Genomic DNA, 23,462 nt, shown 5'->3' with positions numbered 1-23,462 from the left:
AAATTATGACTATATGAAACAATAGAACCACAAACATATAACAAATTGTAATAGAAAAATGATATATTCCACCCCTTCTTATACAGCACTAGGTGTGCTAGTTAGACCATATTTTGGAGTACATTAGATTGGTAGATGGCTTTCAATTATAGTTGCATACCTAGACATATATACATACCTATATGGGTTTATGAGTTCAAGTAGAGCATAACCATACCTGTACCGACGAATCCAATGGGTATGAATTTTTGCCCATTAACATATACATGGGTATGTAAGGGCCCAGTGGCGGATCCAGTATAGTGGCACTGATGTCAGGTGACAACAGTGGCATTTGGCCCGGCCCAGGTATACTCCTCTGTATTGGATCAGATGACAGCAGCCCAAAATCTCCAATGACATCAGTGCTCTCAGCCCACATCAAAGAATCCTCCGTCGTCCAGCCTCTTGGCCTCCGTTTCCTTCTCCACAAAGGGTTGCAGGCTTGCAGCGAAGCCGAAACGACACAAACGACGCCGACTCCGCGACTCACCGAGACGAAGCCGCACGCGACGTCGCCTCATTCCAGAGCGGCCGGCGGCGGGCAACAGCATTAGTCATCCCCATCGGCTGCCAGCCTGCAATCCTGCATCAATCGTTTTACTCCGTCTGTGCCGACTACCGACTGTGCGTCAGGTACTCAGGCAGTGAGGCAGGTAAGGTTTTCCCTGTATCCTGATTCGTTTGGGTTTTTTTTTTTAATTTATTGATTGGTGATTTAATTTAACCATTAATTAATTATACAGCTAGCAAGGTAGAGGAAGCAAGAATTTGATGGATCGATTCTTGAAAAGAAAAGTACCACCAGCGGCCAGTGATGAAGGGACTTCACAGGGAGATGTTGGTGCATCAAACATCAATGCTACAGCTATAGGTCGTCCTTCTTTGATACTATCACCAAAAGATGTTAATTTAGATGATCTTTTTGATGATCCAGCTGATAGGAAGAGAATAATTGAATATCCTGGTCTTAAGCTACGAGAAGAGATAAGGAGAAGATATTTGATTAGAGGTCCTCATAGACCACAACCTAATTTCAAGTATCCGCAATCAATCATAGCAAATGTTCCACGATGGTTTAATCCTGAATGGTTTAAAAATATGATTGGCTTGAGTATAGTGAGAAGGTGGATAAAGCCTTTTGCCTATACTGCTATCTGTTTAGAGACTGCATTGAAGGACAGGGTGGAAATGATGCATTTGTAACAAAAGGATTTTCTTTATGGAATATTAAAAAAAGACTAGACATTCATGTAGGAGGGATAAATAGCTATCACAATGCAGCTGTGAAGCGATGCAACAATTTATTGAGGCCAAGCCAATCGATTGAGTTTGCACTCAGCAGACAGAGAGATATTGCTAAAGAGGAGTATTTTATTCGACTAAGTACTTCGATAAATGCTGTTAGGTATCTGTTACATCAAGGATTAGCTTTTCGTGGTCATGATGAGAGCAAAGAGTCCGGTAACAGGGGGAATTTTCTAGAGTTGGTGAAACTTTTGGCAGAGCAAAATGAAAAGATAAAGAAGGTTGTTCTAAGAAATGCTCCTGAAAATCATCAGATGGTAGCTCCAGAAATCCAGAAAGACATTACTAATTGCTTTGCAGAGGTAATATTGGTTCCATTCAGGCCTGGTTCCATTTTCTTTTTTACAAAAGATGTTTGAACCCAATGTAATAGTAAAATGATCTATAATGTGTTTTGTGCTTCTGTACAGGTCATAGTGAATTCTATCATTGAAGAAATTGGTGGTGATGTATTCTGTCTGTTGGTCGATGAGTCTGCTGATGTTTCAGACAAGGAACAGATGGCTGTGGTTTTGCGGTATGTTGACAAATGTGGAGTACTCAAAGAAAGACTTATTGGTGTTGTTCGTGTCAGCGAGACAACATCTGCATGTCTCAAGTCTAATATTGATGATTTATTTGCCAAGTATAAATTGAGTTGGAAACAAGTTAGAGGCCAAGGTTACGATGGAGCAAGCAACATGAGAGGTGAGTTCAATGGATTGAGAGCTTTGATAATGAGAGAGAATAGTTCAGCATATTATGTCCACTGCTTTGCCCACCAACTTCAGTTAGTTATTGTGGCAGTAGCTAAAAAGAATGATGACATTGATGATTTCTTTGACATGATATCTCTTCTTCTTAATGTGGCTGGAGCTTCTTGCAAGAGAAAAGACATGATACGACAAAGTCAACAAGAGAGGGTGAAGAAAGCAATAGGGAGTGGACAGATTTGTACTGGAACAGGACTGAATCAGGAACAATCTCTTCAAAGACCTGGAGACACTCGTTGGTGCTCTCACTATAAGACCCTTAAGAGTCTTAACAGCTTGTTTCCTTCTATTATTGAAGTTCTTCAATATGTGGAAAAAGATGGCCCTAATGATAAGAAGAGGCGTCAAGCGCGTGGTCTCCTAGATTATCTCAAGGATTTTGATTTTGTGTTTCATTTACACTTGATGTTAATTATATTGGGGCATGCAAATTCTTTATCACTTTATTTGCAAAGGAAAGATCAGGATATATTGGAGGCCATGTCAGAGGTAAAGTTAACCAAGCAAAAATTCCAGCAGATTAGAGATGATGGATGGGAATCTTTATTAGATACAATATATTCCTTTTGTGAAGAGCATGGTATTCCTAAGTTGGACATGGAAGAAGAGTATGTTGATCGCCATAAACCAAGGAAAAAGACAAACCGAACCAATTATCAGAACTACAGATGGGATTGTTTGAACTCAGTTGTGGATATGCTACTTACAGAGTTCAATGATCGGTTTGGTGAAACAAATTCTAATTTGCTCACTTTCATGGCTGCTTTTAGTCCTAAAGATTCTTTTGCTGATTTCAAATTGGAGAGCTTATTGGAATTGGCTAAACTCTATCCTGATGATTTTAGCCCTGATCAATTAAAGGATCTTGCTCATAAGCTGCCTATTTACATTGACAATGTGCGAGCTGATGAAAGGTTTTTAGGATTGAATACTATTACAGAACTTGCTAAACTGATGGTGGATACAAAGAAGCATCTTGCTTTTCCATTAGTCTATTAGCTCCTAAAGCTAGTACTTGTTTTGCCTGTTGCCACTGCATCTGTGGAGAGGTGCTTCTCGGCCATGAAAACTGTGAAGACGATATCGCGTAATCGTATTGGCAACAAGTTTATGAATGATTGCATCATTTGCTTTGTTGAGCCAGAGTTTCTAGCGACAATCCCGGACAATGTTATAATTGATCGCTTTCAAAAGATGGAAAATCGCAATCGGAAAATGCTTCTTTAAGAGGTAAATATTTATTATTGTTTCTAGAAACAATTCCAGACTGTTATTTACACTCGTTTATGTATTACTGTTCACTGTAAGTCGTTGTCATAAGTTGATAATTTTATATTGACATCAGTGACCCAAAATCCTAGATCCGCCCCTGTAAGGGCCTATTTGTTTGCCTAGACGAGAGTGACTCGTATGGCTGGTCAGCGACAGGCTGGAATAGGACAGGCTAACCAGGTGCAACTGCTCGTGTTTGTTTTCCATGTATGAAACGAGACGGGTTCAATCGAGATCATGTTTGTTTGCTTGTATAGATGTTTATGACTACACTGCATCAGCCAATCTGGTAACCTTACCACCCCACCTTCTTCTTCCTCACCTCTTTGGCATTTCATTGAGCACCTCACTGGCTTTCAGGTGCCATGGAGCAGCAGCGCAACGCGCATCTCCTCCACCTCGACCTCCAGGCTCTGCGTGCTCCGCAGCACCCCCATACCACCGTCCCTTCGGCGCATCTGCCTCCACTGACGACGACGACGCATCCTCGAGCTTCGCCGCCACCCTCGAGCTTCGCTGCGCGCCGCATCCCTCACCCGCTTACGGCGGCTTGCGTAGCGGTGGCGCCTGCGCCCGCGGCCTACGTGGCTGCATCCGTGGCGACCGGGGGCTGGCCGGGCGGCCGTGGAGTGCCGCTCCCGCTCGGTTCTTGCCGGGGGAGAGGCACGCGCGGCAAGCGGCGGGTCGCCGACTCCGAGCAACACGGCCTTGAAGGAGCTCCATCCGGAAGTAGCGTCGGGGGTTGCCCATGGCGAGGTGGAGAGATGGATCCGCCATCGGCAAGCTGGCACATGACGGCGGTGCTGCTCATGGCGAAGTGGGGAGAACCGGAGGTGACGGCGACACCCACTGCAAGCCTGGCCCCGGAGGAACGGAAGTTTTTTTCGTTTCTCCAGGTTCAGCATCTTCGCTGTATTAACGTGCGTGCGGGGCGGGCTAGTGGGCTAGATCATGCAAACAAACAACCGGAGTTGTAGCTGGCGGGGCTGGCCGACCATTTGGGCCAGGGGAACAAAGGCGCCCTAAATAAGCCCACAGTAGTAGGGTAAAATTTATCAGGTTTTGGCTCTGGTACCCATTGCCATTCCTACATGCGAGCGTGGGAAAGTTTAAGAAGCTTCTCTTCGTGGGCTTCCTCCAAGAGCCCACCTAGTTTATTTTCTAAACACTGAAAAAAATAGAAAAAAGTCTATTTTATCTCCTTGAACTATCCTCAAAGTCTAGTTTTCCTCCCTAAACTCCAAACCCAGGTAAACCACCTCCCTCAACTTTTAAAATCATTCATTTTACCTCCCTGACTTGGTTATAGGTGGTTTTCAAAGACGGTTTTATCTTTTTTTTTATTTCGGCTAAACTTTTGAAAAATCATAGTAAATCACAGAAAAATCATAAAATAGAAAATCCAATTTTTTAGACTCCACATGAGTAGATCTACACAGTGAATATATAATATGGTATGCTTTAGTACAAAATTTCTACTGTAACTTTAGATCTATGATTTTCTATAATTAATTCAAAGTTGCAGTTTCTATGGTCCAATTGCGGTGAATTTTTATGTTGGGCTAATTACTATATAATTTAAATCTAGTACAAATTTCATACTCATTGGATCATGTATAACTGAGTTATAGATTTATTTAGTTTTATGCTTGTTAAATAGTTTTAAAATAGTTAAAAGTGTGTAAAAATAGAAATGAGTATGAAATTTTTACGACAGTTAAAGCATACAATAATTAGACAACCATAAACATTTTACCACAATTGGACCATAGAAACTACAACTATAAATTAATTACAGAAAAGCATAGATCTAAAACTATAACAAAAATTTTGTACTAAAACATAACATATTATATGTTTACTGTGTAGATCTACTCATGTGGAGTCCAACAAAATTGGATTTTCTATTTTATGATTTTCTTGTGATTTACTATGATTTTTCAAATATTTAGCCAAAATAAATAAAAAAGGAAAAAATAAAACCATATTTGAAAACCACCTATAATCGGGTAAATGAATAGTTTTATAAGTTGAAGGAGGTGGTTTCCCCGGTTTTTGAATTTAGGGAGGAAAACTAATTTTCGAACGTAGTTCAGAGGTAAAATGGACTTTTTTATAAAAAAAAGTTACTAGAGAAGGTAGGCGTTTGGTCGTGCGCGATGCCTAATCCTGGGTCGCTGGGACGTGGTGAGTTGGGGCCTGCCCCTCGGCGGTCCTACCAACTGTGACTTACAAGGGCTACCCATGCCGACTGAAGAAAGGCCGCTGCGACTACCATCGTAATTAGAGTAGTCGTGGTCCATCTCGAACTTAGCTTTTAAGTTAGAAAAAAATCCACTTTACCTCCTTCAATTTTCGCGAAAGTTTACTTTTTCTTTAACTTTAAAACTACGCAAATACCTTCCTCAACTTTGAAAACCGTTCATTTTACCTCCCTGGCCCTGTTATAAGCAGTTTTAAGTCGATTTTATCTTATTTATTTATTTTTTTTGGCTAAATCTTTAAAAAATCATAGTAAATCCCAAAAAAATCATAAAATGAAAAATCCAGTTTTTATGGTGGGCTAATTATGGTATAATTAAACTGTAGTAAAAATTTTATACTCATTGGATCATGTATATCTTAGTTATAGATTTATTTATATTTAATAAGTATAAACCTAAATAAAATATATAACTAAGTTATACATGATCCAATGAGTATAAAATTTTTACTACAGTTTAAACATATAATAATTATCCCACCATAAAATTTTTACCATAATTGGACCATAGAACTACAGCTATAAATTATTCCATTTAATTACAAAAAAGTATAGATCTAAAGCTACAACTAAAACTTTGTACTAAAGCATACTGTCGGTGTTTTCGGACCACTGACGAGTAAATTTGTATTTACGCGTTTAGCTCGGATGGTGTGCTCAGAGGACACAAGGGTTTATACTGGTTTGGGCAGAACGTCCCTACGTCCAGTTCACTGTTACTTGGGTTACCAATACTTGATTTGTAGTAGGTGTTACAAACAGGTAAGAGAGGGAGAGGATCCCAAGTCTCTAGTGGAAGAAGTGAACGGGTGCTGAGAGCTCGCTTGCCGCTCAATCGTGTGCTCGTATCATGCTTTTGTGTCAGGATTCCCTTTTTCATAGGGTGTCCTGCTTCCCTTTTTATAGGCGAAGGGAAAACGCGGGTTACAGAGGAGGAAAAAAAGAAGAATGAGATAAGAAGGCTTCTAGGGTTGCCGGTTCCTTCTTCTCCTTCATGCGGGTCTCGCTGATCCTGTAGATGTCAACAGGGATGGCTCCATGCCGTGGCCCTGTTCGTCATTAGTGCTATGCGCAGGTGTTATCTGTCGGTCATAGCGTTCCACTTCGTTCCGCCGGACATCGTGGTAAACTGACGCGCCTGTCAGCGTCCGTACGAGGATTAGGCATAACAGCACCGACACGTCCGACACTGTTCTTGATGTGAATCCCCAGATATGGCCCGTCATGGTCACGGGTTACATCGAGGCGTGCCAGCGTCTTTAAGCCTGGGCAAAATACCCGATACCCATTACCCGTACCCGAATTACCCGAACCCGGACCCGAATTACCCGAACCCGAGGTACCCAATCCCAAATTCGGATAGCGATTTTGATTACCCGAAATTAGTTTGGGTAATTCGGGTAATATCCCCCGGTACCCAAACTACCCGAACTATCCAAAGATTTGTTTTGTCTTTGTATTCATCATGTGTTGTTAGCTGAACCATTTAACTTATCACTTTATTAGAATATAATTCTCTCTATTTGAATGAGTGACTGTAATATATTATTCTCTATAAATTGCTATTGAAATTCTATATAAATTGCTGCTGAAATTATGTATAGATCGCTACTGAAATTTAGTGTAGTTTGTTGTTTTCTGTAAATTTGGGTATATCGGGTAATACCCGAACCCGAACCCGAATTTGCGGGTAGTGTTTTTTTGAGGGTAATATCGGGTAGCAATTTTTATTACCCGAATTACCCGACCCGAAAAAATCGGGTAACCCGAACGCCCAGGCTTAAGCGTCTTACCTAACGTCAGAGTTTTGACCTAGGCCCATACGCTTAGACCTAGATTGGTTGGCGGCGGTATGAGTCCCCGTCGGACGAGACAGAACCCGCGTCCTCGAGGTCGAACGAGACGGAGCCCACGACCTTGGGTGAGACGGAAACCGCGTCCTTGGGGTCGGGCAAAACGGAGCCCGCACCCAAGGGATCGGCGCGAGACGGGGCCTGCGACCTTGGGCGAGACGGAACCCGCGTCCTTAGGGTCGGGCGAGACGGAGCTCACACCCAAGGGGTTGGCGCGAGACGGAGCCTGCGGCCTCGGGGTCGGACAAGATGGAGCCCGCGGCCTCGAAGTCGGACGAGACGGAGCCCGCGGCCTCGGGGTCGGACGAGACCTTTTAATACGTCTCGAGCCATCCGGGGAAGTCAGTGTGGGCGCTAACTTCCTTGCTTTGGATATCCCTAATATCGATACCTGACACATACCATATTATATGTTCATTGGATTTTCCATTTTATGATTTTTCGGTGAGTTACTTTTAATTTTTTAAAGATTCAGTCGAAATAAATAAAAAAGAAAAAGACAAAATCGTCTTCAAAACCGCTTATAACCGGTCACAGAGGTAAGATGAATAGCTTTAAAAGTTAAGGGAGCTCAGGAAGGAAAAACGAGTGACGTCATTTCAGAGCATTTTTTTTGCTCGGTTTTGGAGTTTAGGGAGGAAAAACAGACTTTCGCGAAAGTTGAGGAGGTAATATGGACTTTTTCCTTTAAGTTAAACAGCCCAATAAACCATTTTAAATAGGGTCGAAGCCCACTGAAGCAGCTGGCCCAAAACCTGACCAGATTCTCTTCAAATTCTAATTTCTGGTGTTGGAATTGGAGTTGGAATTTGGACGTGGTGGCGACCGCCGGGCGGCGATATCTGGTTCATAATGGGCGTTGATTCGTGGAGAGCAGCTGGTGGGGCCCATTCGCGCAGTTGGCTCGGCTTGGCCGCTGCTGCCTGCTGCCCGTGCGCGCACCGGCCGCCCCACCTCCACCTCCCCATGGTGGTGGTATCATCCCCTTCCTCTTCCTCCTCCCCTCGTGCAACCACCTACCCGCTCTCCCACCGCCCTCCTCGCCTAACCCCGCCGCCACTCCGGCCTTCGACGAGCGCCATGCCCGCCGCGCCGTACACTTCCGCGACCTCGCTGCTGCTGGGCAGCGGCAGGCTCCCGCGGTTCCAGTTCCAGTCCCTCCGCGCCCCCGCCAAGCCCCCCTTCCACCGCGCGGCCTCGTCCCCGTCCACACCGCTCTCCCGATGCCGCGCCAGCGCGAGCCCCCGCCCTCTGGCCCCCGTCTCCGCCTCCGCCCTCGCGCTGCCCGTGTCGATGACGGCTGCTCCCCCACCGCAGGTGGAGAATGATGGCTGGGTGGGAGGGGCGGCCGCAGCCGTGAGGAGAGTAGCTGTGGCGGTGGCGTGCGGGGCGCTCGCGGCGGCGTGGTGCCGCCGGGCGATGGCTGTGGGGGCGGCCGCGGCGGCGGGAGCGGGGGCCGGGGCGCCGGGGGCGGTGGAGGCTGCCGCGGGGATTGGAGGGATGGCGCTGCGCGGGGGCTGGCCCAGGGTGCTGCAGGTTCTGCAGCTGCTCAGGGAGCAGGGAATGGTTCTGGCCGTGCTGCTCGGCCTCTCTGCCTTCTTCTCCATGGCAGAAACTTCTATCACGACGCTTTGGCCTTGGAAGGTGCGTGCAGCAAGTCTCCGGAGACCCATTTTCTTACACTCCTGTTGTTGCCATAGTAATTGCTGTGCAGACACGAAATGAACCACGCTGCCAGTTTTGCAATCAGTTTGGTTCACTGAGCTACGAGGTAGGATATTGGGAGATTTTGGATACTTAGATGAGCAGATTGGTATTGGTGTAGTGTTGCTGCTAAGAGGGGATGCTGCAACCAATAGAGATGGGGTGAGTGTCTTATGGGTACCTTGTATCAACTACTATACCCATTCTAAATGGGTGATTATGCAATCCAGTTAGGACAATGAGTATTTGTATGAACAAAGCAAACGGATACGCACTAGCTTAGGCTGTTGGGTTGGGTGGTGGCATGTGTGGGTCGAGGATGTGGTGGTTGTCAAGCGCATCCTGCTTCAGCAGTGATGTGATAATTTTGTCTCGCTTGGTGATGACGTAATCCACAGCACAAGTTTGTATTTGAGAAGCGATGTCACTGCTGGGAGTTGTGCTGAAAGACATGGGGAAAGCATTATTGCTCCTTCCTTTTTTTTGTAGGATAGAGGGCTGAGCAGCAGGCATCACTGATTGACAAGCTGACAACAGCGAGGGGCTTCAGATATAATGATCAGTGTGCACATGCGCTTTAGTGACATGCTGTGCTAGTGATCTGTAGGAGAAGTAGGCAGGGAATATATGCAAGGAAAGTGTTTATTATTTTGAAACTGGAACTAATGACACTGGTATTGGATTATCGGTCTTACTGACTTTATATATAATCTCCCTTCACACCTAATCTCATCAACTGGATAGGTATTTCTGGTTCAGAATATTTATAGCTTTGAACAGGATCCCAACATTGGTGCTCTTGTAACTATCATTAAAGGAGTCCTGCCTCCTTGTTCATGTTTATCAACATTTAAATTAAATTCTAATTCTTCAAAGACTACAACAAGGTGATCAATGTAAATTGATGGCTGGATTCGGTTATTCACATGTTGAACTTGCATTTTATTTTTAGTAGAGGTTTATTTGCAAGCACAGGAATAATGAAGCCCTAGGTTTAGTGCATTTTTTCCTCCAGAATTGAGCCTAAGGATTCAAGTTCACTGACACTTATCATTGTGGGTTCAAGCATTTGCACACATATTAGCATATTGAAATGGCTAAAGTATTAGAGGTTGGTGCCAGAGTCTTTCCATAACAGCACACATGGGATTGAAGTTTGATTCATGGGAAAATTTTCAATTGAATCATGCTTAATGTTCAAAAACTAGCAAGAATCATAGAAATAGCAACATTGTATTGTGTAATAGGTTGCATACCTTTTCCCCCTTTGCATTTGTTTATTTTTCTAACATTGTTTGGAAATTGCCACATCAAGGCCTAATTTTCTAGTGATCTGCCTAGCGCCCAATAGCTAGCTAGCCTCTCTATTCAGGCATTGAGGCATCACCCCCTTCTATCCACCTAGGGCATTTTTAGATCAGTGTTTTGAAACTGACTGTATGCTGAGAGCGAATATCTATATGCTGAGACTTTGCTGTTTTCTTTTTTCCTTTGCATTAGGTTCGTGAACTAGCTGAGAAGGAACCTGAGAATGGTGTTTTCAAAATGCTCCGAAATGACGTCACTCGTTTCCTGACAACTATTCTCATTGGCACAACGTAATCCATGGCATTTCTAAGTTGTGCATCACTTATTGCAATTTTGTTTTACTAACCCTAAACCCTAATCTCGGGCATAATTTGTATGAAATAGTGTAGTCAACATTGGCGCAACAGCAATTGTTACTGAGGCAGCAACAACAATGTTTGGTGAAGCAGGTGTTAGTGCAGCAACAGGTGTCATGACAGTATGTCTCCTGTCTCATACTGGCCTTCTGCTCTTGTGAAAGTGTTCTTGAATCTAACTATGGAGCACCATTTTTTAGGTTGCCATCTTACTTCTTACAGAAATCACTCCCAAAAGTGTTGCAGTCCATAATGCCACCGAGGTCGCTAGGTTTGTGGTAAGGTGAGAGATATCAAGTATAACTTAGTTTCAAACACGTTTATTTTGAGTACTGAACACTGCATTTGTTGCGATATATCAGACCGGTCGCATGGCTTTCGCTGATCCTCTATCCAGTTGGGAGGATTGTTACTTTTCTGTCTATGGGAATGCTAAAGATTCTAGGCCTGAAAGGGAGAAGGTAAGACTATAAGAGTATGCATAATACTCTAGTTCTTGATGAACTAAAAGATAAATTGCTTCGAAAATATTCCAACTCAATAAGCTCATGTTAGTCATAGATTATATCCCCCATTAGTTATGATATGCTTTCAAGAAGGATACACAAACAATAAATTAATTCAAGCTACAAGAACCACACAAAACCCTTTTTTTAAGAGCATAAGGCTTGCTCTGCGTAGTGGATATAACCAGGGAAGCACAAGGATTGAGTTTCTAGGTGTGCGGGGGTTCTGCTCCGGTGGGCAACTCTAGCTTCGTCTGTCTGTATCTTTTTCTTGATGAAATGGCATGCAGCTCTCTTGCGTCATTCGAGAAAGAAAATAACCAGGGAAGCACACTGATTGATTTTCTGCCAAAATATTCACCTGTTTTCTTTTTAAAAAATGGATTAAACTTGTATAGTACTAGAATTCAAGTACAAATGAGATGGTACAACATGGACTAGATTAGATTACTTTTTTGTATGTGTTGAGTCTAGTTTATTGGGTGCTAGTTATACTTTCTAAAATTTCTATAATTAGTAAAATAGTGTAGTGACTACATTTTTAATCAATAGATGACCATATGACACTATTCCAAGAATTGCATATCATCTGTTATTGTTCATGAAGGATCTAATTCTAGTTTGAATTTGCTAGAAACTTATTGATTGCTTTCTGTATAATTTAGTTTACAAATTGAATTTAGTATCTGATATTGTAATCCAATACACATTTGTATGTTATTTTTTACATTTTTTACAAAATCCAGTACGCAAGTACATTGATTTGCTATGTCTGTTAGTTTACTACATTTGTATATATTTAACCAATATACAATTGAGATTCCTATAGAGATAAGATTTAGTTTTTCTTTTTCATATTTAAAGTCTTGACAAAATCTCAATACGTGACGATGGTCGGTTTACATTTCTGGAGATCCACTTCTGAATCTTGTGCATCATATACGCTTCTTTCCTCAGTGAACCATATGTTACTGAAGATGAACTGAAGTTAATGTTACGAGGAGCAGAGTTGAGTGGTGCAATTGCAGAAGATGAACAGGTTAGACAATCTAGTATATGGAGATGCCCATATATTGTGCTGCACATTTCCTTCTTTATTCTTTATGTTTCTGTGTACCACACAGCAAGATTTTGTTATCCTGTGCAATCTACGCAAGCCTTTACTTACAATTTTTATATCATATCGAAAGCTGAATACTTCCATAAATAAAGAGTGAACTAACGAAATTTCAGGAAAATAGTAACTAACATTTTTGCATGATTTTAACTGCTAATTTAATGTTTGTACACCATCTCATCACATATATCCAGAATTTGACAGGCAGTGTGGCCCCAAAGGCTTTAGTTAGATTATACTGTTGCAGACTAGGATTTTGCCTCTTGATAGTTTATTAGCACACTTTGGCTACTGTTATCCTTTAGGTATTTTGCAGAACCTTTCCATAGCAATCCCATTGATCTTTAGGAAGTGATCCCATTTGTTGCCCCTGCAGGCAACTTTCGAATTCATTATTCTCGATCACAGGTATTCATTCTGCATAGTTTTCCCTCAGAATCATCGTAAGAATTGGGTTAAGTGGATAGGTCAGACTGTAACATGGAAATACATAAGTACTGATAGATTGTTGAAACTATTTAAAACTACAGATTTATCGTGTCAATTTGTCACAAATTACAGATTTTAGCTGATGAAATCAGTACTTTCGCAATGCATAGAAATACTAAATGTGTAGTTTTAGTTTTTCAAAAACAAGGACACACTAAATCTATAATTCTGTGATAAAACTTCTTAAATCTGTAGTTTTGTGATAGCATAGCCCACTCACACATACAAAAGAAAATGAAAAAGAAAGAAAAAGAACCATATAGTTATTTATGTGCCTAGATTCTAGGCCCTAGAACCTATAGCTGTGTTACACTATTATGAATTCCTAGTCCGTGCCTGCTTGTGCAGGACACTTTTCTACTTGATCAGCTAAAGTCAACACCTGAGTCTTTTAACAGGATATGATTGAGAATGTCCTGGAAATTAAAGATACACAGGTGAGGGAAGTAATGACGCCTTTGGTGGACGTAGTTGCAATTGATGCTATTGCAACACTTATTGATTTCAAAAAGTTGTGGGAAACTCATCAGTACTCTAGGTATTGTCAACTATTATTGTCGCGTGTATTTTCAAGTCTTATCGCTGACATCTGCTGCTGTTTATTATTTCCAGAGTTCCTGTATTTGAGGAGCGCATAGATAATATTGTTGGAATTGCATATGCAATGGACATGCTTGAATATGTTGAAGAGGTATGTCTCTTGTTTACCATTTAATGTAAAACTTAATCACAGTGAGTCTTATTTGCTCTACATGATGCTTCTCTAATGGGAAAGTAAAAGGCGTATTTTTCATTTGAAGGTTGAGAAGTTGAATGAAATCACTGTTAAGAAAATCGCACATATGCCTACATACTTTGTTCCAGGTAATTTTTAGTAACATTGTTGGATACAAGTATCATGATGAACTAAAAGAAGGCATCTGTCAGTAGTTATAGGGTTGGATGTTTTTCCACAACAATTAATCATTTCTGCCACATGTTTTCTCCCATCTATGCATCATGGATGTAACATATGATATGATCTGTTTCATCTGGCAGATTCAATGTCTGTTTGGAACCTATTAAGAGAGTTCCGGATCAGGCAGGTTCATATGGCTGTGGTCCTCAATGAATATGGTGGAACTATTGGTGTATGTCCCTATGAAACCCATTTTTTATACTTAATGATTCTAGTTATGCATTTCATCCAAGGCTAGTTGCTTGATTGAGACCATTTTGACTTATGGCACACAATGAGGTTCAACATTGTTAACTCCAATCAATTTTTAGCTGTAACTTCCAAGCATGCTAGTTAGTTTGGCTAACCATTGATGAATGCTAGTCAGTACATGGTGACATTTTGATGGCCATTTATTGGCATCACTACTGGCTTTTGTTCCACAATGGTCATGTTTTTAGCACAAGCATGTGATGTGATGCTTCAAGTGATCTTGCTGCGCAGCTTACGTAACTGCAGCAATGGGGCACTTTTCATCTGTTGCAGTACCAGTCCCTGTTGTTCATGGTTTGTTTCCTTTTAAGATATACCCCATACATAGAGATTAGTTATGCTCCATGCAGCAGAGATTATTACTTTCCACAAGTTTAGATTAGAGATTGTTTCTTAGGAAGTAGTTATGCTCACAGTTTGTTCAACAGTTTCTGTTTTCAGAAGTAGTTGATGAGCAATGAATTGATTATGTTTGCTGCCGAAAGGATAATTCTTTATGCTGTTTTTCTCATTACTGATGCTCATTGGTAAAAGTTACAAATGATTGGACAAAGCTACTACCCATGAGCTTCCTTTGTCTTACACATACCCCTGGCAAGTACAGCCTTCGAGCAATTACCCTTTCATGTAGCGATATCTATCCATTTCTTGCAGCAACTAAGTCCTGTTGTGTTCAGAAAATGTTTATCAGAACAGTTCGTAATTTCATATGTTTATCACTGCATGGGACATCGGGAATTACTCTGACTTTTGGCAAAAAAAAAAAATGCAGATTGTAACACTAGAAGATGTAGTGGAAGAAATAGTTGGTGAAATCTTTGACGAGAATGATTCCAAGGTGATTATTTCTGGAATTTTTTATTTCATCGCAAGTGGGTGTTCAGTGCCATACATATGCATACTATTATTTTCCATTTCCTTTTCAAAATTATTTCTCCCTTTCTTTTGGCTTATTATTCCCTTTTTGCCTTGTAACTATCGTTCTTATTACAGAACTGACTTTTCATATCTTGGTAATAAATAATGATATGCTAGCATTTGAACTTAGGAAATTTAGTGGGCCAAACATACTGAGCCATGCCAAAAAAGACAGGCAAATCGTATGGTCATATTTTGCTGTTGGACATCTTTTAGGTGTCGTCTCTGCCACTTTTATACGCGCAGGAGAAAGGGTAAAAGAAATAGGCCCCCTTTGGAACAAAGGAAAAATGGAGGAATTCTAGAGATCCTATAGAAAAATTTCCTGTGAACCTCTTTGGAACAAAGGGTTGGGTTCTTACAAATGCTATGAAATTCCTATGGAATGGCTTGTTTCGTAGGAATTTTGGAGGAATTTTACCAAGAGGTTGAACCTCATGGAAAGTTTCCTTTGTGTCACTCTCTCCCTGATTTCCTGTGTTTTTCCTGCGCTCCATCCCAACGTTCAGGACCCCTTTGGAACGCTGGATTTTTTTCCTGTTCCTGCTTTTTTCCTGTGAAAAATGAACCGATTCCTGTGAAATTCCTATATAATTCCTTGGGGCAGTTTGTTCCTACGTTTCTCTTATTCCTGCGTTTCTAGAAGAATTTTGCATTCCAATGAGGCCCTAAACCAGTTTCCTGTGGTACATAACAAGCCTAAGGTAAGTCATTTAGCAATTACCAATATATTTAGGTCAACTTTGCCACTGCAAAACCAGGGTGAAAACACTAATATAGTTATTTACACTAAAAATACAGATTATTGCATTCTTAGTATGCTGGATCCAGTGGCGGAGCTTTTCAATTTTGACGCCTAGGGCCGCTATCCAAGCGTATATAGCGCTCGGCGCTCGCATCGGGTAAAAATACCGCCCGCACCGGGTCTAATACCGATAGATAACAAAACTAGCTTATAAATACATAAGTAATAAGTTTAGGTTATATCTTAATTCCATACTAAAATCCATAACATAATTGATAGAAACATGAAAGTGGTTACAGAATTACCTAACTAATGATGGTTTGGATTGGCCTCGCCTATCATATATTCATCAAGAGCATCATATGAACCTGAACATACATACAAATTAGTAATGTAATCCATAAAATACAATTGATCATTCGACCATGACAAGGAAGGTAGAAAAATATCAATGCAAGTATGCAACGTACCACTTGCTCTAGTTTGAGGTAATGGAGGTAACTTTTTCATCCGAGTCTTCAGTTCTTGAAAGTGATATAAAATATCTTCATCTTTGATCTTTGCAAAGACATCTCGCTCAATATAACAAATCATCCTATGATTCAACCATTCACCCTCCATCTTACTCCTCAACTCATTCTTGACAAATTTCATAGCTGAAAAGGCTCTCTCAACCGTGGCGGTCGCAACTGGCAAAGTCAAGGCTAAGACAACGAGACGATAAACCAATTGAAAAACTATGTGTCTCTCAGATTGAACCATCTTAATAGCAAGATCTCCAAGGTTGTGACAATTAGCAAAATTAGAATCATTTCTCACTTCACCAATGAATATGTCAATTTGTTCTGTAAGGCATAAAAGGTCATATGAGGAGAAGTCATCTTTATAAATCTGAGCCAGCTCTAGTATTTTGGATCTGTCATAGTTGGCAAAAGAATTCCTTGGATCTAGACAAGTAATGCATCTCAATAGTTGAGTAGACCTTTCAGCAAAGCGATTATTCATTTCCACAATAATCTGGTCATGCACCACATTAAATATTTCATACTTGAAATGGTGATAGTGAGTCACTAATTGCCCTCCTCGTCCCCTTGTGCGACCCCTAACAGTTAATGTGTCCTCCATATTTGGTACAATGATATTATGTAAGAGACAAAAGGCCTTTACCTCCTCAAATAGTTCTTCCCAACCATACTCTCGTACCTCACTAACTTGTTCCAATGTTGTCCCAATCAATCCTACAGCAAGAACAATGTTCTGATCTTTCTTTTGCAAGCATAGAGACAAATCATTAGTTTTTCCTAACAAGCGGATCATGATATGCAAAACAAGCACAAATTCAAAGTTCTCCATCTGTTTCAACAAACCTGAAGCCACATATCTCTTGTCCCCATTAGTGGTATCCTCAGCCAAATTCTCTAGTACCTCTAGAATAGAATCCCACATGAGAAGAATTCGGCACAAGGTTTTATGATGCGAACCCCATCGAGTATCCCCTGGACGTGCAAGGTTGGTTTCTTGGTGTTTTCCTCTCCCTGAAAAAATCTCACCCCTCTCCAATTGGTTCACAAGATGCTCATGGTGCTGTTGGGCCATTTGATCCCTTCTCTTACAAGAAGCATTGACATTGTTAACAATCAAAGTGGAGGTGTTAAAGAATTCAAAGATAGAAGAGCAACACTTGGCAACAGAAACAACCACTAATTGCAATTGGTGTGCAAAGCAATGTATGTAAAAAGCATATGGGTTTTCATCTAATATCCGTCTTTGCAACCCATGAAATTCTCCCCTCATGTTTGATGCCCCATCATACCCTTGCCCACGCAATCTAGACATTGACAATCCATGGGATGCAAACATACCATCCAAAGTATTCTTTAGAGACAATGATGAGGTGTCAGGAACTTCTTCAATGCCAAGAAATCTCTCAATCACTTCACCTCGTGCATTGACATACCTACATCAGCCATGAAAAGCAGCAAGGATGGCATTAAAATTTAAAAACAACAAGGATGGCATTATAGTTTAAATAATTACAGCAAGCTAAACAGTACAAACTAACCTCAAAACGGCGGCCATTTGCTCCTTAATAGATGCATCTCGAGCCTCATCGACAAGAATGGCAAAGGGCCTATCCCCAAGATCTGCTAGAATGGCTTTGGTGGTCAGCTCTGCACAAGCTCTACATATGTCCTTCTGAATTTCTGGTGAAGTCATTTGTTTGTGACGGAGCAAATTTGCCGCATTTTTATCCTTAGCTTTGTACCATTCTACCATCTCTAAGAAGTTCCCCTTATTGCCTGAGCTAGAGGATTCATCATGTCCACGAAAAGCATGTGCTTGCAATAAAAGGAACCTTATCACTCCTAATATAATGAGCATCCGCCCTTTATATTCCTCCTCCGACTTCTTACCACCACGGTTCATCACATGTGCCACACTTTGCCTTTGATTTTTAAAGTCCTCATAAGCCCTTCTAGACTTATTGTGATCTATACCATTAGAATGGGCATCAATCAAATCACGCCCATCCTTCCATCCACGAAATCCATTAACCGTGAAAGCATCAACACCATAATTTTTAGATCTAGGTTGTTTAAAGAGATAACAATACAAACAAAATGCGGCGTCTTTGACAAAACTATACTCCAACCATGCATGATTGAACCATGCATCTTGAAATGATCTATTACGATTGCCTATCTTTCTTTTTGGATAAGCATGACCTTTTGGTTGGCACGGACCCTTTGAAATATAAGCTCTTCTAACTGCATCCCTTATGTTTGGGTCCATTTGCTCAATCGGTATCCGAAGCCCAGGATCAGCAACAATATCTTCGCCATTACGAGTAACTTGGGGTTGGGGATTATTTTGCAAACCATTTGCATTGCTAGGTCCAGGTGGATCTTCTACTGCTGCTGCTGTAGGTGGTTCTTCTACTCCTACTGGTTCTTCGAAAGTCTGTGTTCCTTCTACTACTTTGGACCGTACTTCTGCAGAAGGTTGGATTTGTGACACTGGTTGTATAATTGGTGTAGGAGCAGGAGAAAAAAAACATTTTAATGTCCTTCTCTTCATTGTGCAACTCTAGTACTCTACAGACTACAAAAATTGACATAATCAAAATCAATTCATGGAATTTCTAGATCGGAACGATTGATTTGAGAATTGGGATTGGGATTTTGATATTACCGCTGCTTCCTGATGGCGCTGCAGCACAACCGCATAGGGCCTAGCCGCCACTCCGGGACAGGCGGATGGCCACGGCCAGTGCGCCACCGCGCCAGGCCCAGGCTGGCCGGCTGGCGGCGGTGGGCGGCCGTTGGTCCCACACTCCCGCCCCCGCGCGACTGACAGGGGAGGACGGCGGCGCCCAGCCGCCCAGCCCAGTGGCCGTGGTGATGGACTGATGGGAACTGCCGCTGGGGACTGGGAACAGCGAGAGCAGCGGCGCCCAGCCTAGCTGCCTAGGGAGTGGGGATGGGGAGTTGGGGACTGCCGCTGGGGGCTGGCCGGCTGGGGCAGTCGGGCCTCGCCGCGACGGGCGACGGCGAGACCAAGACGAGCGAGTCGAGGTCGAGGGGAGGCGGCGAGGCGCCGAGGCGGGAGCAGGGCAGCGGGCGGACTGAGCGAGTCGCCGAGTCGGAGTCGTAGGGTTCGAGGGGAGAAGGCGCTCGCCTGATTTTCCTGGGCCGGAGTTGTGAAGGATTCTGCCCAACGACTAGGGCCAGGCTGAAAACATACCTATACTATAAAGGGAAAATTTGGGCCACGCCTAGGGCCGTGGCCCTAGCGGCCCCAGGCCCAAATCCGCCCCTGGCTGGATCCTTGTAGGAATGTATTCTTAAATTATATTTGTATTTTTTAAACAAATATCAATGCCAACAATCTTGTTTCAGGGTGTCTCAAATCAGAACAAAAACTGAAAAGAGACATTCAGTGAGGACTGTTTTATTTGTGAACTTCCAAAGAGTTTTGTGTTTGTTTATCAACTTGTGTGCTCTTGGTATTTATGTGATCGCATTTTCTTGGAATTTGGAATTATTGTGGGCATGGCCATAACACAAGCAGGGTTCATAAGCCAGAAGTGGAGAAGTCTAGAACCAGATCAGCTGGGAACTATCCAGTGTCCTGAATCTATAGTTAGACATATAGTATGGTGGAAATTAACAGGACTCTTGAAGATTATCTGGCTAACTCCAACTGAAGTTCCATTAGCTTGGTTTTGAAAACTGGAGAGATTAGATCTCCTGCCTCAGTGCTTCTCCAAGTTCTGGAAGCAGCTGCTTCACTCCTATTTTCTGTATCCTAGTCAAAACAAAGGATTTTTCCATGTAACAAGCTAGTTGCTATTTGTCATTTGCTTAGGCAGCCTCTCAATTCCTTCTGCTACTCTGTTTTTCACCCTTTCAGGAGGAAATTCAGAAGAAAACAGGCTATATAGTAAGGCGGGGAGATGGAACATTTGATGTTGACGCAAATACATCGATAGATCACCTATCTGAAGAGCTTGGTATCAAAATACCAGAGGTATTGTTTCTCATTTGATCTTAGCTTTCTCTACAGTTGATATGCATTCCCTTGGACATGTGTATATGTTGGAGTGGACACTGTATTAGGATCATCGAAATGTGAGTTCCATCATTTAGAGATGCCTGATTTGCAGAGTCTATACAGATATGACGTTATTATATCTATTTTTTGGTGGAAACTGGACATTTAATATTTAGGTCAACAAAATATTCACAAATGTTCTGTTTGTGAGATATGCCCTTGGCAGTCATCATTATATGGTGCTGTGTATTTCTGTCGTGTTTCTCGTAGATTGGCTGATATCTTTAGACACTTGGACAATATCTTTTGGCAGGGGCATCCGTATGAGACGGTGTCTGGTTTTGTCTGTGCATCTTTTGGCTATATTCCAGAAGAAGGTGGGAAAATGCTTGTGATTCTTGAAAAGGATTACAGAGAAGAAAACGGTGAATATCAGGAGGAAGGTTCTGATCGCCAAGATGATAGAGACAAAACTCAAGCTTACGAACTTGAGGTAATTGCTACAACTCCTTGTGTACTCTGTTTGCTCAAGAGTTCTAGTACCAGGTCAATTATTATTATACGATTATCTTGTCATCACTAGAAATCTCCCTCTAAGAACTTACTAGTATAGATAACTATTATGAATTTTCCTTGTCATTACTTGAAAGCTGAAAGACACCACTAAAAGCTTCAATTTTTTTTGTCGATGCAATACCATGAAACCTTTTTTTGTTAAATAACTCTCATTAGAATCAATTTTCCATACAGGGCATTTGGTTCTTAGATCATTTTATAGGATATTTTGTACTATATAAATTTCGAGATGCTTTTGGTCTTATCATACTATAAGAAGTAAGAACCAACTAATAAAAACAACTATCCACGACCACCTCTACATGCTTGTTTGTGCATATAAAAAGACAACAATACTCAGAAGGTTGCTGTAACATGTCCACACTCCACTTATGTGGTGCTAATACTACTCTCCATTTGTACTTGCTTTTTTTTATTTGAAGCTAGAAAAAGAAAGTATACAAAAACTAATAGATAAGAAAAGCTACTACTCAATTGTCAATTCAGAACTCATGTGGGTTATAAGGTTATTTCAGTGAAATTGTGTTGGTATTGGTACACAGCCTTTATTAGTTGGTGCAACTCCCATTTTCCCGAAGTCTTCGTTACACTTTATTGAATTGCTGCAGCCCTAGAAATCCATAGTTTCTGTTTCACAATTCACTCAAAATTTCATTCTTTGTTGCAGAATTAAATAATCTTCTGTAGTTGTTTTTACTACCTTTACCTGGCCTCTCTTGCTCACAGATAGTGGAAGCTAATGCAAGGAAGGTGGGCAAAGTCCTATTTAAGCCAATAAGCAGTGAATGTGTTGGTGTTGACAACAAGGGTGTGAACCGCCTGATCTCCAAGAAGATCGTCAAACGGAAGAAGAAGGGCTCTGATGATTCCTCCGGTGATGAGTATCCAGATATAACAGAGAATGGCTGCCCTGCAGAGGTACTCTCGTACTCGGATGATAACAGTGCTTTGTTGGAAGATGCAAGCAGTTCTAGTGCCAAGAGGTGACAATAAAGGAACTCCAAGACCATCGTACTAGTGGTAATAATTACAGCACGCCGTCAACCCTCCTAATACCCCTTGTTACAACAGAAGAAGAGAAGAACATAGTAGTAGGCTACCAAAAAAACTGCGAGAGCAACACCAAGAGGTTAACAGCAGTTTAAGGCATTGCAACATTTTTCAGTAGCAGGAGTAGCAGTAGCAGTCTAGAGGTGCAGCGAGGTGTCGACGTCGACTTCACCAGAGACATGTTTGTAGTTGTAGGTCTTACTGGGCCACAGCTCCACCGCGATGGGGTTACTATCGCCGTGGAGCTGGAAGCTTTTGCATTCACAGACAGTGGTTGGCACGGCCGGGAATAAGGAGGCGGCGGCGACGGCGACAGCGGCAGTGGTGTCACGCAGCGGCCTGCACGGGTAGAGCAGCTCCGGGTGGAAGAACCACTTCACGGGCATCTCCCTCGGGGAGGTGGTGGCCGCAGGGCGGGGGGCGAGCACGTGGAGAAGCCTCTCCTCCCGCTTCTCCCTGATCCTCTCCAGCTCCCTGAACCTCTGCTGCAGCAGGGCGATGGAGGAGAACATCACCTGGCCTTCGCTGCTCTGCACCCCCATGATTACTGAGGAGAGGGGAGCGAGCTCAGCTCAGGAACAAACTCCTCCGAGTCTCAGTTACGTGTTCGTGTGTATCAGTGCCTGTCTACTTCGCTCGGTGTGTGGGGTTTTGCTGCTTGAAGGGTGGTCTTGGGCATGTGCGTATTTATAAGCCCCCAAGTTTTGTCACGGCGCAGGGCGTCGTCTTGTGGTCGTCTTGCAAGTTGCGCCAATTCTTTCATCTTCCATTATGTGATGATATGCCTGTAGTATGTTTATGGGCTGATTGAAAAACAAGGAACACTGCTGGTATGAGAGAGAATCTGGGAGGAGGGAGGGGAATGTCACGTCGCCCGAGAAAGGAACTGGGAGGCGTGCAGTGAGAGAATAGGGGCGTGGGAGAGTCCAAGGAAATGGGGCTGTGGACGCTTGCGCTTGTTCCGTTCCTGGGGGTGGGAATCGCCGTGCGCCGTTGTGCGGGGTGGCCATGATTGCGCCTCTGTTTGTCTCTGTCACCTTTTTCCTGCGCCCCTCCTTTCTTTCCCTTGTGCTTTGCTGCTGCAGCAGGGCAGGGGAGAGGTCTGCATGCCATGCCCTGCTGCTCGCAGCTCACTACTACTCCTCCATCCAAACGGGCAGCTGTATGCTGCGAGCTTTTCCTGGTCTATAATGGCGTCGTTAGAGCTGTATATGTGCACTGTGGACTGTGGACTATGTTGCATGTAGGGTTCATAGCAACTGTGCCATGCACGGCAGCGCTTTCAGGTGTGGAACTCTGCACTCCATGAGCCATTGTCTTCGTTTGGCTGTGTGAACGTGTTGGAGAGTCTGGGAGCAGAAAGCCTGCGTTGAACGTTAAGTACTTCTTTGGGTCTTTGACTGCTGCGTCGATCGATCTGAACGGGAACGCTGATTGCACGC

At 42.6% G+C, this 23,462-nt stretch overlaps 3 protein-coding genes and 1 pseudogene across 3 annotated transcripts; 2 read left to right on the top strand and 2 right to left on the bottom strand.

Annotated features, from left to right (window-relative positions):
* The first annotated feature begins 813 nt into the window (after nt 1–813).
* On the top strand, nt 814–3,326 carry LOC136536248 (uncharacterized; annotated as a pseudogene).
* A 5,034-nt stretch (nt 3,327–8,360) lies between these two features.
* On the top strand, nt 8,361–21,961 carry LOC136520473 (DUF21 domain-containing protein At1g55930, chloroplastic-like). Its single transcript, XM_066514020.1, has 14 exons — nt 8,361–9,131; nt 10,692–10,789; nt 10,884–10,977; nt 11,056–11,138; nt 11,218–11,316; nt 12,319–12,400; nt 13,366–13,505; nt 13,580–13,658; nt 13,768–13,831; nt 14,006–14,097; nt 14,950–15,015; nt 20,254–20,370; nt 20,708–20,887; nt 21,697–21,961. The coding sequence occupies exons 1-14, from the start codon at nt 8,454–8,456 to the stop codon at nt 21,955–21,957; spliced, it is 2,133 nt and encodes a 710-aa protein (XP_066370117.1). The 5' UTR covers nt 8,361–8,453; the 3' UTR covers nt 21,958–21,961.
* On the bottom strand, nt 15,710–20,226 carry LOC136520466 (uncharacterized). The gene is made up of 3 exons (XM_066514008.1): nt 17,903–20,226; nt 16,311–17,797; nt 15,710–16,208 (listed from the first exon to the last, which is right to left on the bottom strand). Exons 1-3 carry the CDS (start codon nt 18,916–18,918, stop codon nt 16,150–16,152), a joined length of 2,562 nt encoding a protein of 853 aa, XP_066370105.1. The 5' UTR covers nt 18,919–20,226; the 3' UTR covers nt 15,710–16,149.
* On the bottom strand, nt 21,962–22,868 carry LOC136520485 (uncharacterized). The gene has a single exon (XM_066514028.1). It carries the CDS (start codon nt 22,560–22,562, stop codon nt 22,158–22,160), a length of 405 nt encoding a protein of 134 aa, XP_066370125.1. The 5' UTR covers nt 22,563–22,868; the 3' UTR covers nt 21,962–22,157.
* Between the last annotated feature and the right edge of the window lie 594 nt (nt 22,869–23,462).

The sequence above is a fragment of the Miscanthus floridulus genome, chromosome 2 (genome assembly GCF_019320115.1).
Source record: "Miscanthus floridulus cultivar M001 chromosome 2, ASM1932011v1, whole genome shotgun sequence".
Classification (NCBI taxonomy): Eukaryota; Viridiplantae; Streptophyta; class Magnoliopsida; order Poales; family Poaceae; genus Miscanthus; species Miscanthus floridulus.
The sequence above is the reverse complement of the archived record's forward strand: the minus strand, read 5'-3'. Positions and strand labels throughout refer to the sequence as shown.